General features: G+C 42.1%; 1 protein-coding gene and 1 non-coding gene across 2 annotated transcripts in view; both read left to right on the forward strand.

Moving 5' to 3' along the window:
* The window catches only part of phlpp2 (PH domain and leucine rich repeat protein phosphatase 2), a 36,767-nt gene continuing 22,102 nt past the window's right edge, over positions 1-14,665 (forward strand). The window contains exons 1-3 of the mRNA XM_019887024.1: positions 1-525; positions 3,322-3,602; positions 5,847-5,980. Of these exons, the coding sequence (XP_019742583.1) occupies positions 376-525; positions 3,322-3,602; positions 5,847-5,980 (565 nt within the window). The 5' untranslated portion in view covers positions 1-375. The remainder of the gene's footprint in view (positions 526-3,321; positions 3,603-5,846; positions 5,981-14,665) is intronic.
* Positions 14,540-14,611, forward strand: trnag-ucc (transfer RNA glycine (anticodon UCC)). The gene has a single exon. It is a non-coding gene; the product is annotated as a tRNA-Gly (tRNA).

The following is a 14,665-nucleotide window of genomic DNA, read 5'->3' on the forward strand; positions in this document are numbered from 1 at the left end:
TAAATATTGCTTTTATTTTCTTATTATTACTATTAGTACAGTGCAAGGACCTTACGCTGCATACATATCAAGGATACGAGTACCGGTACATGTTCAGCGGCTTTCCATCTGTTTGTGGGCGTGTGATTTCCCAGCGAAAGGGGCAGCGGCTGTCGAATAATGAGGAGAGAGAGCCCGCCCCCGTCATGTTTATTGATCCGGCAACGGAGGCCCTCCCGCAGGCAGCCAGGCAGCAGTCGACTCCGCCGTGCTCGCTGACTATGGCGCTCCCGCTTAGTCTGCGTCTCCCCGTGAGAATCGGCCGCCAGCCGCCTCCGGTCAACATCATCACCATGCCACTAGAACCTTAGCGGTCTCTGCGCAGAGCGAGTACCCATGGCGATGGAGGACGAGCCTGACAACCGCGGGGCTTGCATCGACAGGCAGCCGGATACGGTACTTCACCGATCCGGGCTCAACCACGTCGGAGGTCGCGGTTGCCGCACCGGAGCTTCCGCCGCCCCAGCCGGGATACGAGTGCTCAAGGCAGGTGATATTTGCAATTACGTCCCCCCTCCTTTGCTTGTGCACTTAGTGACTGCTTAACATGCCCTCGTTGCAAGGCGTCGTCTTACATGACAGAGCAAAGTGCATGGGATACTCGTAACATTATGTAACGCGCTGAAATCTCTATACCCACGATGAGGGGGAATCATGTTTATGATGATTTATCCGTGGATCGTTCAAATCGCGCCCTGAATTGCGGGCAACGTGCACAAGCATGTCACGCCGATTTAAAGGCGGGACGGCCACGCACAGACCACTTAATTAGGAACACCTTTTACATTGTGATGCCACAAAATAATGCTCAGTTTGATGAACACTGTTGGGTTGTACTGGTAATTTGTATTAAATCAACATTCTCTTAACAGCGTGATCAGAACTGTGGCCGTAGTAAGGTGGCCAAAATATTAGGGACACCTTACATTGTAACACAGCCGCACCGCACACAATAATTAACATATTAGATGACTGTATTATTAAAGGTTGTCAATGAAAATTTGCGTCTTACTGATTTATTGTTCGGGCAAACATGTTTACTCTCACTGTGTTTGTGAGGTGCACCTAATGTTGTGGCCAGTGACATCATCCAGAGAATGACATCACTTTGTCAGCTCAAAAGGAATATTGAGGAAATATTTATATGGTGGCTTGAAATTAAACTTACTTCACAACAAGCAGCAGTTTGGCCGATTGTGAACAATTCTTCTATGAAAAATAAAGGCTTCAAGCTGTTTTATTGCCAATCCCAGTTGAGGTCAAACGAAACATAAAATGAAGAGAATTGTATAGCTTTGCCTGAGTAAAATCAGTTTAGCTAATGCTAACAAACAATCCAAAAGGCTACAGGTGGGCTCACCTTTTCAGTGACGGATATACACAAACAGTGGAGCAACACATATCCACCGACAATATAACAATACTCACAGCCATATATTCCTTATCCCTTGCATAAAATGACTTTTACTGCAGCCGAGTCAATTGTGAAATGACTTCATTTTCCTTTTGCATTTCGAGTGGCTAGAGTTGGATACATTTCCGCAATGCCTCATAGAGCGAATTTGCTCACAGCTCGCAGGTCTGTCCCTGTGTGGCCCAGTCCCAAATTGGCTGAGGCCCGTTATTGTTGCACAGACCGGTGGTTGGGGACCACTGTTATATAACATTATTGGTCTGACCTCCTGTATATCGCATATGAATGAGGTCCAATGTGTCATGATGATCTCCCAACAGAACAAATGTCATCAACGCAGGTCAGCACACCAATCATTGGACTTGTAACTTGACAGCCTTGCCCATGAATATTGTGAGTAGGAGAGGCCAAGGCGCATCCTTGACAAACGCCAATAACGGCGTGTTGGTTTTTGCGTTTACGAGTGCACAGTCATGGTGTGGCTCTACTACACAAATGCTGGCATTTTAGAGCGGAGATGCGATTTAAATTAAAATGACGGGGAGGTTAGGAAATGGATGCAGGTCAGTGCAATTACAATATTGTCTATTTGTGTAACAGTTTGCCCATTTTGACCCATGTCTCTTAACATGGATTTGGTGGTGTCTGGTCATGGGGGGTCTCTTAAAAGTGTACTTATGGGAGTAGTATTTTTTTGTGGAATTGTGGAAACAGTGTTCATGGGGGAGTTTGAAACAGTCTTGAGAACTGTCTGTCGTTCCACCATATTTGCATATGTACCCATAATATAGTCCACTTCAGTTGAGAAGGCAGTTCACAGGGGGACTTTGAAACAGTCCCATGAACTGTCTGTGTTCCCACCACATTTGCGCAGGTTCCTGCAGAAACATGCACCTATTGGTCTTTGAAGGGGCACGGGGGTTAACACTTCTGCTATGTTGACAGGTGAAATTGACTCAGTTTAACATGAAGGAAATATGACTTTAAAAAATGGGTGTGTTATGAATATGGATAGTTATGGTGCTAGTTTTTGATCCTAAGTCCTGAGTGACACTGACCCAGGAATATTAATCTCCCCCCCCCCCCGAAACAAATATAACATGAAGATTAAGTAATTGACGAAAGTGAAAATTAACATTCAACTCAAATGCACTGTCGTTAGAATTGTACATTTTTCCTCTACTGTTACTTAAATGGTTAAAATGTTCAATATTTGGACCAATGGCCACACAATGCAGTCAATTTTTGGTACAGTGGTTGCCTGAGTTTTTTACAAGTCATCATTTCGCTGATTTTCTTGCATTGACTTGCAAGCACAAGTTTGAGATATGAGGGAAGGCACAAAATAGTGAACAATTCTACAAAAAAGAAGCTTCAAGCTCCTTATTGCCACTCGTAGTTGGTTTACCTTCAGATTAACACAAAACAAAGTGAATTACTGATCATTTTGTTTGAAACAACCACATAAATTATCTTAATGGTAACATATAATAAGCAATGCCATAGATGGGCTAATGAATAGCATCAACGTTGCAGTGTTATGCCCTATAGGCGATAATATTAGAATAAAAATGCCGAAGCAACACAAATGGATAGATAATACACTCATGCTCATGGGACTGTATTCTTTATCCTCAACGAAGAGCATCTAAAGTTACTGAAGCTTAGTGAAGAGCAAAGATGGCTCCATCAATATCATTATGTCTGTATTCTACTGCCCCCGGATGGCACGCACCAGAAGGAACAGCACGATGGCCATTGAATTTAAGCACAAAATGTGGCAAAAACAGTTTAACTTGTTCACATTCCATTTAATTCCATCATTACTTTGATTTTTAACGTGTTCGTTTGTGTGTGCGTGCCCACAGCGTAACATGAAGCGAGTCGGGAGTCACGGCTGCATGACGAGAAAGACCAGATTTGGATCCCGGGAACGCGACTGGCTAAAGAGCGACACCCAGCGGGGTTGCGTGTGTCTGTACGGAGGCACAGTGGACCCCCAGATACCTGCCTCCGGACCCCAGGCCTCTTCCACTCCCCAACCCGACCTGCAGCTGGTACTCTGCTCCACCAGCACCACAGTGGAGGAGATGTGCGCTCAGAGGGACGGACATGGCCTCTTTGTTCAACTACACGGAGATCTGCTAAGGTAAATTCATATTTATCTTTCAGATGTTGGAGCGGTGCTATTTCTCTACGGGCTCATTAAAAACAGCAGATCAGCTGAGTGGCTCCACTTTGTAGTCCTGTGCTGATGCACTTAAATTGCTTCTCTGCCTGCCGGTAAGACATGATTCCATTTAAAATGAAGTACAGAAATCGCCAAGATTTATAACCAGGATATTACTGCAATTGGATTTCAGTTATACTACTGCGATTCAGACTTCACGGTTAATTTTTGATAATCGAGGCTCTCCTCATGCTTTCTCTGGAAAGCTGGTTTCTAAGTCTGCAAAAACGAATACACGATATCTTTTAGTCTTTAAAAAAATAAAATCTTTAAAAAGCATTTATACCCCATTAAAAAAAAACAAACTCAACTGATTTGCAAAGTATTGCATTTATGGCCAATTAAAGCCTTTTTCCAGCAAAATATTACACTCATAATACTGTATTTTTATTTCAAAATCCTGTACAGAATTTTTTTTCCTGCAAATTCAACTCGTCTCACCACTGTACAGTGCATCCCACATACTCATAATTTGGTACCCGCAGTGTCATCTATTTGTAGCTTTATTGATTTATTTAATTATTATCATGCTTTTTTTTTTTTTTTTTTTAAATTTACAATGAAAACCATCCATCCATGCTTCCAAAGAAGCGAAAAGTTTAACTTGGCAGCTTGGTGTCGAAGTGCTGCCTCCGCTAGCGAAAATGCCTCTCTTTATGGAGGCTTGCTTTTCTCTTCGGACTCTGAGCTATTTGCAAAGGAGTAGCCACTTGCCGAGTCCGACCCTCGTCGTCATGGTAATGGAAGCCTATTGGCACATCGAACAATGGGGATGAGCTGTGGTTTTTTTTTTTTTTTTTTTTTACATGAAATCCTCCAAACTAAGTGTTACAACTTGTAAATCTTCATCCTTTGTGTATTTTAACCTTTATCAACTCACCTGGTAACTGTTGTGAAAAAAATAATGTCTCCTTTAATAGAGAACATCCAGCCATCCTGGTCATTGTTCTATTTCTGGGGCTTCTCCAAGCCAGGCAACGCCAACCGGTCAGTCCCGGGCCAATCTCCGGTTTCCTCCCACTCGGTCATGCCCAAAACGTTTTCCAAAAGGGAGACTCCCAGAATTCTGGATGGCCTCCTCCCAGAGAGACACAGAGAGGGCACACTAGGACAAGTGGCCTATTAAAGCAGCCTGACGAATACATTGAGGTCAGGAGCCTCATCCATCTCCACTTTGTGTCGACGGGCTGCAAGAGCAGGACCTCGTGTCACTTTTGAGGGCTATAAAATGTTTCTCCCCCCCCCCCCAAAACAAAATCACTCTTCAAATGCATTTCATATGCATGTCTCATTTGAATAAATCACACTTTTACCAGGACCTTTCTTGTAGGATAATTAAAGCTGCAGGAAAATGTCAATTTTTAGTGTGAGCTTGTTTACCATCACCAGACACATTAGGTACCCTTACTTCATCATAAATTCTACTTTTACAAATATATTAATGTGCAATTTGGATGGACACTGTCAGCGAGCTATATTTATTTCACAATATATTTATGATTGCCATTGTGATTAGCATATTTATTGACAAAAAGGGGGAGTGGATAAAAAAAGTATACACACCCCTGCTCAAATGCACGCAAAGACGAACAACTATTCGCGCTGACAATCCCACCTAGGGACAATTTATGAATGTTCCATGAACCTGCCGTGCATGTTTTTGGAATGTGGGAGAAAACCGGAGTACCTAAAGGAAAGCCACGCAGGCACGGGGAAATAATGCAAACTCCACACAGGAAGGCCGCAGCCGGAATCAAACCTTGCACCTCTGTACTGTGAGGCGGATGTGCTAACCAGTTGTCCACTGAGCCACCCATGAAAGTACATTTCAATCCAAAATATAACATTTGAATATAAAAGTGTCATTTAAATTGAAACATCTATACTGTGTGTTTTTGTTAATCCCAGCCGGGCCTTTGCCGGTTGGGGTGTTTCATGTTTTTTTTATGCAGCAGCTTTCCACTTGTGCAAATATTGCTCTATTTCTAATGAAAAGCATTACACAATGAAAATAAACTCCTTTCCCTCTCCAATGAAACAACAACACGCTGCTTACTGTGAGATACTGAGCTCACCCACTGTCCTAATAACCCTCCCCCCAAAAACCTCTTTGCGCATTTATTGTATTTACGATTCCTGTTGTCATCCCGGTTTGTGCCACAGGAGGCTGGAGCCTACCGAGCGTCCGCTCCAGATGCTTTACGACTATCTGGCCGTTATGGGCTACGCCGACCCGGTGCGAGTGCAGCAGGAGGCTGCAAATTCAGACCTCAGCTGCTTGATCCGTTTCTACAGCGGTGAGTACCAACCCACGAGGCCCATCATCATGGCTGTCATCATCATCCATCTTCATTGTCTGCTCATGATAGAGGTCCCGTTTCCTCTGATTGAGGGGACGAACGAGGCCAGCCAAGTAAAGGTTGAGTGGAGTCACACCCTTGTGGCGTGCTTTGCCATTGTTATCATTAGAAAGGCATAATTGTCCACATAGTTCTCATATTGGATCTTGTTCAAATGTCCGTGTGTGTTTAATGGTGTGGCCGGTGTAGTACTCGATCTTTAGTGAAGTAGTCATTCATCATGTTGCTGTATTTAGTCCTGATGTAGGCTGGTCGATTTTTTTTTGTTTTTTTTGTTGATGTTGTCCATTTTTGGTTCACGGTACATTCTTTTGTGTCTGGCAATGGGGAGCCAAACAAATCATGTAACATATTAGCCACAGTCATCTCTTTTTCCTTTGTAGCTGAAGTGAGCTTATCAGGTTTTGAAATCACTATTTTTTTTTTGTTTATTATTGTGAAGCCCTCACTGTTGGGTTCGCATATACTGCATCATATTTATAAACTCAAGTAAATCAGTTACTTCCCCCAAGGGCGATAATGAGTTTTTTCATCAATCACTTTTCTTAACATTGGTAGAGGTCTTAAAAACCTTGTTAACCTATATCCTAAAATATTTCATTTTCTATTTACACAGTGCATTTTTTTGTATGAAAGCCTTCCTATTTTTTTTTCTATTTTTTATGCACATATATTTAGATACAGGAGGTGCTGTTGCTGCTGAGTCAGTGCGACTTTTTACATTAAATAAGTAAATGTATTGCTGTATCATTAGATTTAAACGAATACAATTGCCTCGGTGCATTTCAATGAAGAGCCACCATTGTGGTTGATTCAACCTTCTTTTTAAGGTCATTTTTTGTGTATGTATTGAATAGAATAGAATATGCCTCGCGTTAATGTGTTTTTAAAATTTTTTATATTTTTGTGCAAATCCAAATCAGAATTGTGTGCTCGGCTGAGTCCCATTGTAGTATTTTCCATCCATTCATTTTCTAAACCACTAACTCTATGCCCTGTTGAAATTGTATTTTTTAAAACAAAAAATAGCACTCTATCATATTATACTTTTGAAAAAAAATTACATATAACACAATTTTATTAACATGACTATTTGAGACTCCGTGTGTGCGACTGGGCCACCGGGTGGCAGTATAACACAGTCATGCAGCCACAAGCGAAGAAAACCTTCAGAACTACTTTCAGTGACTATAAACTGGAATAATATTACTCGTTTCTCGCAGAGGATGAAGAATATATGCCTGTGAGTATTGTGAAATTGTCTGTCTACATGTGTCGATGCACCTTTTGTGTTCATATAGCCATTGATTAAAAGGTTATAACTATCTACATGTGCAAATGGTTAGCCCATCCATGGCATTATGCATTGTGTTAGCATTAAGTTAACAGTACAGAACGGTGCGCTATTTACCTTTGTTTTATGCTTGGTTTGGCAGTAAACTTCAAATGGGAGGGGCAATAAACACCTTTATTTGAAGAATTGTTCGTTATCTGCTTGTTGGGAAGTGACTCGAGTACACGGCCACCATGCGGCCCTCTCATCTTGAGTTTTTTTCCATGCAAGTCAGATGACTCGCATTTCGAAAAACTAAAAAATGAGGTCACTCTTATCTCAAGGTTCTACTGTCAGAGCTCTTCTCCGGGGGCTCCACATATTTATTATTATTATTATTATGTTAAATCTCCTCACTTCCTCCCATCATAATGGTCTTATTTGATGAAGAACATCATGTCGAGCCTCCCCCGCGTGCTCATGCTGGGATGCTCTGATGAGATAAAAACAAACAGTAATGATGGCTCAATGCTGACTTCATCAAAATCCACCAAGAGAAAACAAAGGCAGGGGACCCGTGGGCCAGCGGTTGCGTGGGTCAGCCCCGTCCATGCAGCTGTAGGGAGCTGGGACGCGGACTGCTGTCATCTCTGGCGCCGGTCCGTTTGGGCTGCGTTCCTGCTCGGACCGCGTAGTCGAGACCCACCGCCGCTGTCCAATGATGAGTCATGTGGGAGAGGTGAGAAAGCAGCACATAAAGTTATTGATTTGGCTTCCAATCAAAGTGTCGGCGTTGAATAAGTCGCATGGTTGATATATTTCGGACACCCCAGAGCGTACTTATTTGTTCTTATTACTCTGGCCTACTTGTACATGGATGGACTGGAACTTCTCCATTCACTATTCTATTTTCAAGATCATAATTATAGTGAACTTCATCAAGGGAGATACATATCAGAACACCCCCGTGATAGCTGAAAATCCGCGATATAGAGACCACATAAAAAACAGTTTAAAAAAATAATTTTACCCTCCCAAGCGCTTTAAACACACTTGAATTTAATGAAACGTACCTTCTAAAATATTCTCTCACTCTCCCACTGTCACTTTGACACAAAGGAAACGAGAAGTCGTCTCTCGCTCATGTGCTTGCTTCAAGCTATTTGTCATGCTCACTTGAAATTTACCGCAAAATCGACACATAAAACAAAACAATGAAACAATATATATGCAACCCTTTTAGGGACAACGGTTACTACAGTGGACATCTTATCATGTTATCAGGTTACAGGGAGCATGAAATGTTCACTCAAGCTATGTAATTTACGCTAACTAAACTCCATTAGCTTCATGCAAACATATAATGCAAAACAACATCGATGGGGGCTAACATTCATTAGCAGAGATATTACGGTAATTCTAAACCTTCAAGAGCTCCTATTTAAACACACATAAAATCTTACGATGTGAAAGGCCACAGTTGAACGGAAATCAGCATCGATGCGAAAACTCAATAATGGCCGCTATAGTGGGGGTGTGAAGGACGAACAGCAAAATAGCGAGTGATCACTGTGTTAGAATAGAGAGATTTTGTTTGACCTGTTTTTGATGAGACACGTAGTTTCAGGCTCCAATATCAAATGGAAAATTCTGTTTGCGAGTTACAGCCTATCGTAGCTGACTTTGCTCGGGAGTTGGTATACACGAGTCAATCGCTGACACATTCAGGTATCGGCAATCATTCACGCACACCTATGAACAATTACGAGTCTTCAATGAAGCTAACGTTTGTTTTTGGATGTGTGAGGATATTCAAACCCAGACCCCCCTTCGACAGTGAGACGTAACCTCTACTCTGCCTCTGGATGACCATGATACGAATCAATACCACCAAGCAGAAGGCGGATGTACATTTTCAACTTCATATTGAAGTGGATCAGATTCATGGTGAATAGATGAATGCATGGTCGTGTAAAAGTGAGGTACAAAGCGAAGTGCCTCAAACGTGAGAGTCGAATCCCATCATTTCCTGACAGCTCCTCTTAATGGTTTGTGTCTGTGAGGGAGTTTTTCTTTGGCCTCAACATGTTCCCTCTCTTGCTGAAAACATACAGACTTTCCTCCATAGAAACAGACAAACAATAGCGGAAAGTGAGAACTACATCATACTGATTCATGCGAAAGGCAACCAGTTTCAACTCAACCCGAAAGACTGCAAGTTTTTATTCTCCTTTCAGTTCAGATTGGGCGCTAGTCAATCACTTTTCTGACACCAGGATGTATCCTTGCTTGCAAACATTTTGAAATGCTCCATAAAATTGTGTTTCAGACGGCGTAAAGGGGAAGTCAAAAATGTTCTTACTGTGCACCCCCTCGAGTCTAACCACAGTATTCTGATTAATATTATGTTTGTGGAATATGAGTGGAGCAGAAAAATCCACCAGTTTTTTTTCATCTCATATTGTCAATTGCCGTCGATAGAAAATGACATCATAGTGCCTAAGGGCTCACGTAACGACCGTCATGGCTCACCTGATTTCTGGGTTTGCTCATGTCACGTTCCCAAGCTATTTAGTCACACAATTAATCAGAATACCGTCCAGTGGGAGCACATAAAACATGTTATTGTAAAGAAAATTTTCGACTTGACTCCCCCTTTAAGTCTAACCGAGGCGGGCATGTGACTGTCAGGCCTGACTTTTTCAGTGCCAGCAAAGGCGTTTGCTATTCTGAGTCTGACTTTTAAGTGCTTGTCAGTTGCCTTGAAATAATCCAATGTGCGATTTAAAAAAAGATTTGAAAGATATAAATATCATGCAGACGGAGAGCAGGGGTTCCAGGAGACGAGACCAGGACGAGATTCAGCACCGAGCTTGCACAAATTTTGCGAAGTGACCATGAATTTGTGGTGTCTCTCACAAGGTTTTAACTGTACTTTGATACTCTTTGTCACGCAATATGAACAAAAGGTTTTGGACTCACTCTTACATGGGGTGATCAATTATTACCAACAGCCTGTCGAAATATCCGCACTCCGCTTCTTCCTTGACAATCGCGCCATGTTTTTGTGGTTCACTGAAAAACAATACAGGATAGTACACTAGACATGGAGCCTCAACACCTGATACAGCGTCGCAGGTTTTCTGTTGCAGCGTACCGGTTGCTCTATGGTGAAAAATTACTTGGTGTGCAGCAAAGTATCGCCAACTGTCATTTTTTTTGGGTGCGAGTCTACTTCGGTCGTGTTCGGCCACATTGCTTGGTGGTCGGACCTTAGATATCAGCTGAAAGTGCACCAATGGTGGTTTATCTGAAGGTCATTAGTCATTTAAATTTAGCTTGCAACATAACAGTCATACTCAAGACAATTCAAGTATGTATATTTTTTGTGTGCGTGTGCGTGTGTGTGCGTGTGTTTGTGTCTAAGTGACTGTACAGTATGTGACTATCTCAGCGGGCATCCGTTTTGGCCTTATACCGCCTCTGCTGTCAACCCAAATTGATGTCCAACTTCCCTCTGGCTCACGTAAAAAATGTCACAAAATCAAAACCAGAAAGCAGGTTAGCTGTGATGTTCAGAATGTGAGGCTGAGGGCACTTTAATGTCATTTTATGTCGACAGCAGAGGGCGGTAAGAGTTAAAAATTGTCAGTCCCTTCAGATGAACGAAAACAAATGGATTGATCTGCTCAATTCTTTTTCCGTGAACACACTACAGTATTGAAATGGGACTATACAGAACGTATTGAAAACAAAATGTTTGCCTGAGTTCCCCTCCCACAAAAAAACAACAACTAAAAAAACGGACGTAGTGTGGGTGCGAATAATGAACCGCAATACACGTTGTGAAGCCAAATCCATGAGGTATGAAGCAGCAGTTTTCCTGTTATGTCAACATCAAGTTTAATGGCATTGCAGCCCTCCGCCCTGTTGTGGTTAATGCATCCACTTCCCCTTGTAATAATTTGACATCACGTTTTAACCTTGCCTGAGCCTCGCCGCTCGCCGCGTGAAGTCACATGTCAACGACTATCCCGCCGAGCGAAGGCCGCGGTCGGCTCCAATGTGTCACTTTTTCTCACTCTTCCACCGCGGTTGGGTGGGGTTTTCGCACAGGGTGACAATTAGTCTGCCGGGCCCCATCAGTCATCGCGCTCTCTCCTCCGACGCGGCATACGCTTTTGAAAACAGCGTTGCGCAACATCCATCGACATTTAACCCACTTTAACCCTCATGGAGTCAACTTTATTTGCAGTCACGGAGCAGGAGGTGGAGGTTTACTAGCTCAGACTGGACTTTGATTTGGGCAACAAGCCTATTTCCATAGAAACTAATAACACTCCATACCTCGGGGGGGACAACACTGGTTTTAGAGTCGTTGGCTCTTTATAGTTAGGACGCATTGTGTAAGGCAACTAATGATTTTCAGATGTGATGATAGGATCATGCACGAAACAGTAGATGCAACAAGTGTTTCCCAACCTCTATTGAGCCAAGGCACGTACCCATTTTACATCGTCCCCACTAGTAAGAAAATCTAGCGCACTAGTAGAATCATTGTGACTCCTAGTAATGCTCCCCCCCCCCCCCCCGAGTACTGTCTGACATTTCTGCACAATAGTAAACCAACATTGGCATTCGAGTAGGCCCATGACATGTTTCAAGTGAGGCGAAACTGTCAAGTAGTTGACATGTGTACGATAATTTTGAAAAGTCATCTAACTGCGGTTTTTGTCCTTAAAATTATTGCATATTAAATCGCAATTGTAATTGTTCAAGGTCCTGTTCCCATTTTTTTTTTTTTTTTTTTTTTAAAGATACGCAACCATTAAATACGTCCGTGAAGGGATAAGCGCGTCTCTGAATGTGATTGGGGGTGGGGCTCGTGAAATTAGAGAACAAGGTGGTGTTCGTGAGCGAGCTTGACCTTGTGTTTGCAGGCGCGCACAGTAAGTTGACGACTGAAAAAAAATATCAATTCCTGTACATCATGGTGAAAACTACTTGATTCATATGAACGGTTACAATTTTGACATCCTGCTTCAGGTTCAACTACATGTTACAGGTTATTCCTCCAATGGCTGCAAATAATCATTTTTTTCATAATGGATTAACCCTTTCATGCACCCTGTAACCTGATAACATGAATAGCTGTCCCCTGTAGTAACCGCTGTCCCTGAAAGGGTTAGTGATTATTTTTTTCCCATAACTTCATTATGATTCAGTTAGTAGTTAGATCTTCAACATGTCAGGAAACAGGCAAAAATGTGATCATTGTTTTCCAAAGTACAATCAGATGTTTGAAAACATCTTATTTTGATTAAACCCAAAAAAAGAATCAGTCGACTTTCATGGTCTACAGAAATCGTAATGTTTCCTGTTGAGAGGCTGAAATCAGAAGATTTGGGCAACTCTCTGTGTGAAGCAATCAATGAATCTAAGATCAAAGTAGTTGTGGATTACAATAAAATTCAGTGAAATTGTATTCTCTTTTCTGTGGTAAAACAACAACAAGAAGAAGCAATAAAAATGTAAGCATCTTTTGAAGGTGAAAAAAAGAGACATTGCTCATTCGAATGCATTCATAAATATTGTGCAGTATCGGAGGATAATTACAGATGATGGCCTTTGGATGAAAGCACATTTGGCCCTGTATCAGTTTTTAAAGGCTCAGAGAGCAAGAGAAGAGGGCCCGGGCAAGTCTTCTCCTCACTGAGATGAATTTAGAGCTATCTGGAGAGTTGTTGCTGTGTGTGTGAGATGCTGAGCATTTGGTGCAGTGTGCCGTAATGTTGTTTGTTCGTACATTCTCCACAGAGCCCCACTAATAAAGTGTGAGGTGAAGGTGGCTGGATTGATTTTCTCACACAAGTCTACTGCTATTTCCAAATTGTATATGAGTGCGTGTCTCCAGAAAAAAAAAAAAAAAAAAAAGATTCATTATGCATATTGATACATGACGGACGACCCGCAGAGTAATAAGAAATGCAGAGCTGGATCTATTCTGTGAGATAGAGTTGTTGAGCTTTTGGCCACCCCAAAAAATTGGACAAATTTGCCTTAAACACCTTTCACTGAAAGCTGATGAAATTAACTAGACAAAACAATCAATACATAAAAATGCTTTTAGTGTGTTTCAAAAAGTTGAAGAATTTTAAAGTGTCCCTTTCTTCCTTCCATTTTTATGTATGTGGCCATCAAACAAAAAAGTTTGGACACCCCTGATTTAGAGTGTTTAACAGTGACATTATTGTTTTGGTTATTGCTTGTTATTTTGTGTTATGCTGTGCAAACACATCAATAAAAAAACACATCCTGCCAAAAGCGATGTTCCTAGTTACAATTACCCAATATGATAAACCCAATAATAAAAAAATAACAATAACGCCCCAAAATAATGATCATTCATCCATTGTGGAGCGCTCTATTGTGACGTGAAGAAAGAGGCGCTGCTGTAGATGTGCCTGGCAGCCAGTTTGTTGTCATAAGCTCTTTTGCTGGCAAAGGAAGGAAGACAGGCTTTCCTTACAGTTGGACGTCCTTGACGAGGGAAAGTGAAGGAGGATGAAAAGAAGGAATCACGGCCACTGAGTGGCAAGCGCAGCACAAGACATTTAGAAGAATATTACGGAAAGGTGATGGTGCATTAATTCCATATCCTTTTCATCCTGACTAAGGTCCATGGACTACTGGTATCCAGCACACTAGTTGACGACCGTGTCTTACAAGTAACATCTTTTCCACCACCAGTGCCACTGTTGGCCTACTTGTATGCAATCAAACCTTTGTCCTTTATTCTGTCATATAGGTTTGATGTCTCGCAGTAGATGAGCTTTTGGAAATGCACAGTCATTCTATTACACGTGGACCTCAAATATGAACAATACAGAATAAAAGCTCGAAAGGGTTTCCAGAGAAAACAGTTAAGCTTTGGAGTTGAGCCACTCACGTTCGTTCAACTCCCCTCTTCCCGGTGCTTCATTTGCGGTTTTTGAAATGGAAACCTGGTGTGTAACCCGCACATCGAGGACGTCATACAAAAGTGTGTTGACTCGAGTCGCCACAGTTTAACGTCGAAAAATGAACACGTCGCCCGTAGATTTCGTGAAGTGATTGGCTTTAAAAGTGAAACCAAACGGCGCTTGTCAAGCATCGCGTTAGTTTTGACGGCTATGCTTTTCGTAACCGTTATTTAAAAAGACAGGCTACCCTCATTTTCGTCAGCGTTGGTGGTATAGTGGTGAGCATAGCTGCCTTCCAAGCAGTTGACCCGGGTTCGATTCCCGGCCAACGCAGCTGTTCTTATTTTTTTACCTTTTCAAACGTAGTTTATTGTGTTGCACATTGTT

Source organism: Hippocampus comes, unplaced genomic scaffold (assembly GCF_001891065.2).
Source record: "Hippocampus comes isolate QL1 unplaced genomic scaffold, H_comes_QL1_v1.1 scaffold261, whole genome shotgun sequence".
Classification (NCBI taxonomy): Eukaryota; Metazoa; Chordata; class Actinopteri; order Syngnathiformes; family Syngnathidae; genus Hippocampus; species Hippocampus comes.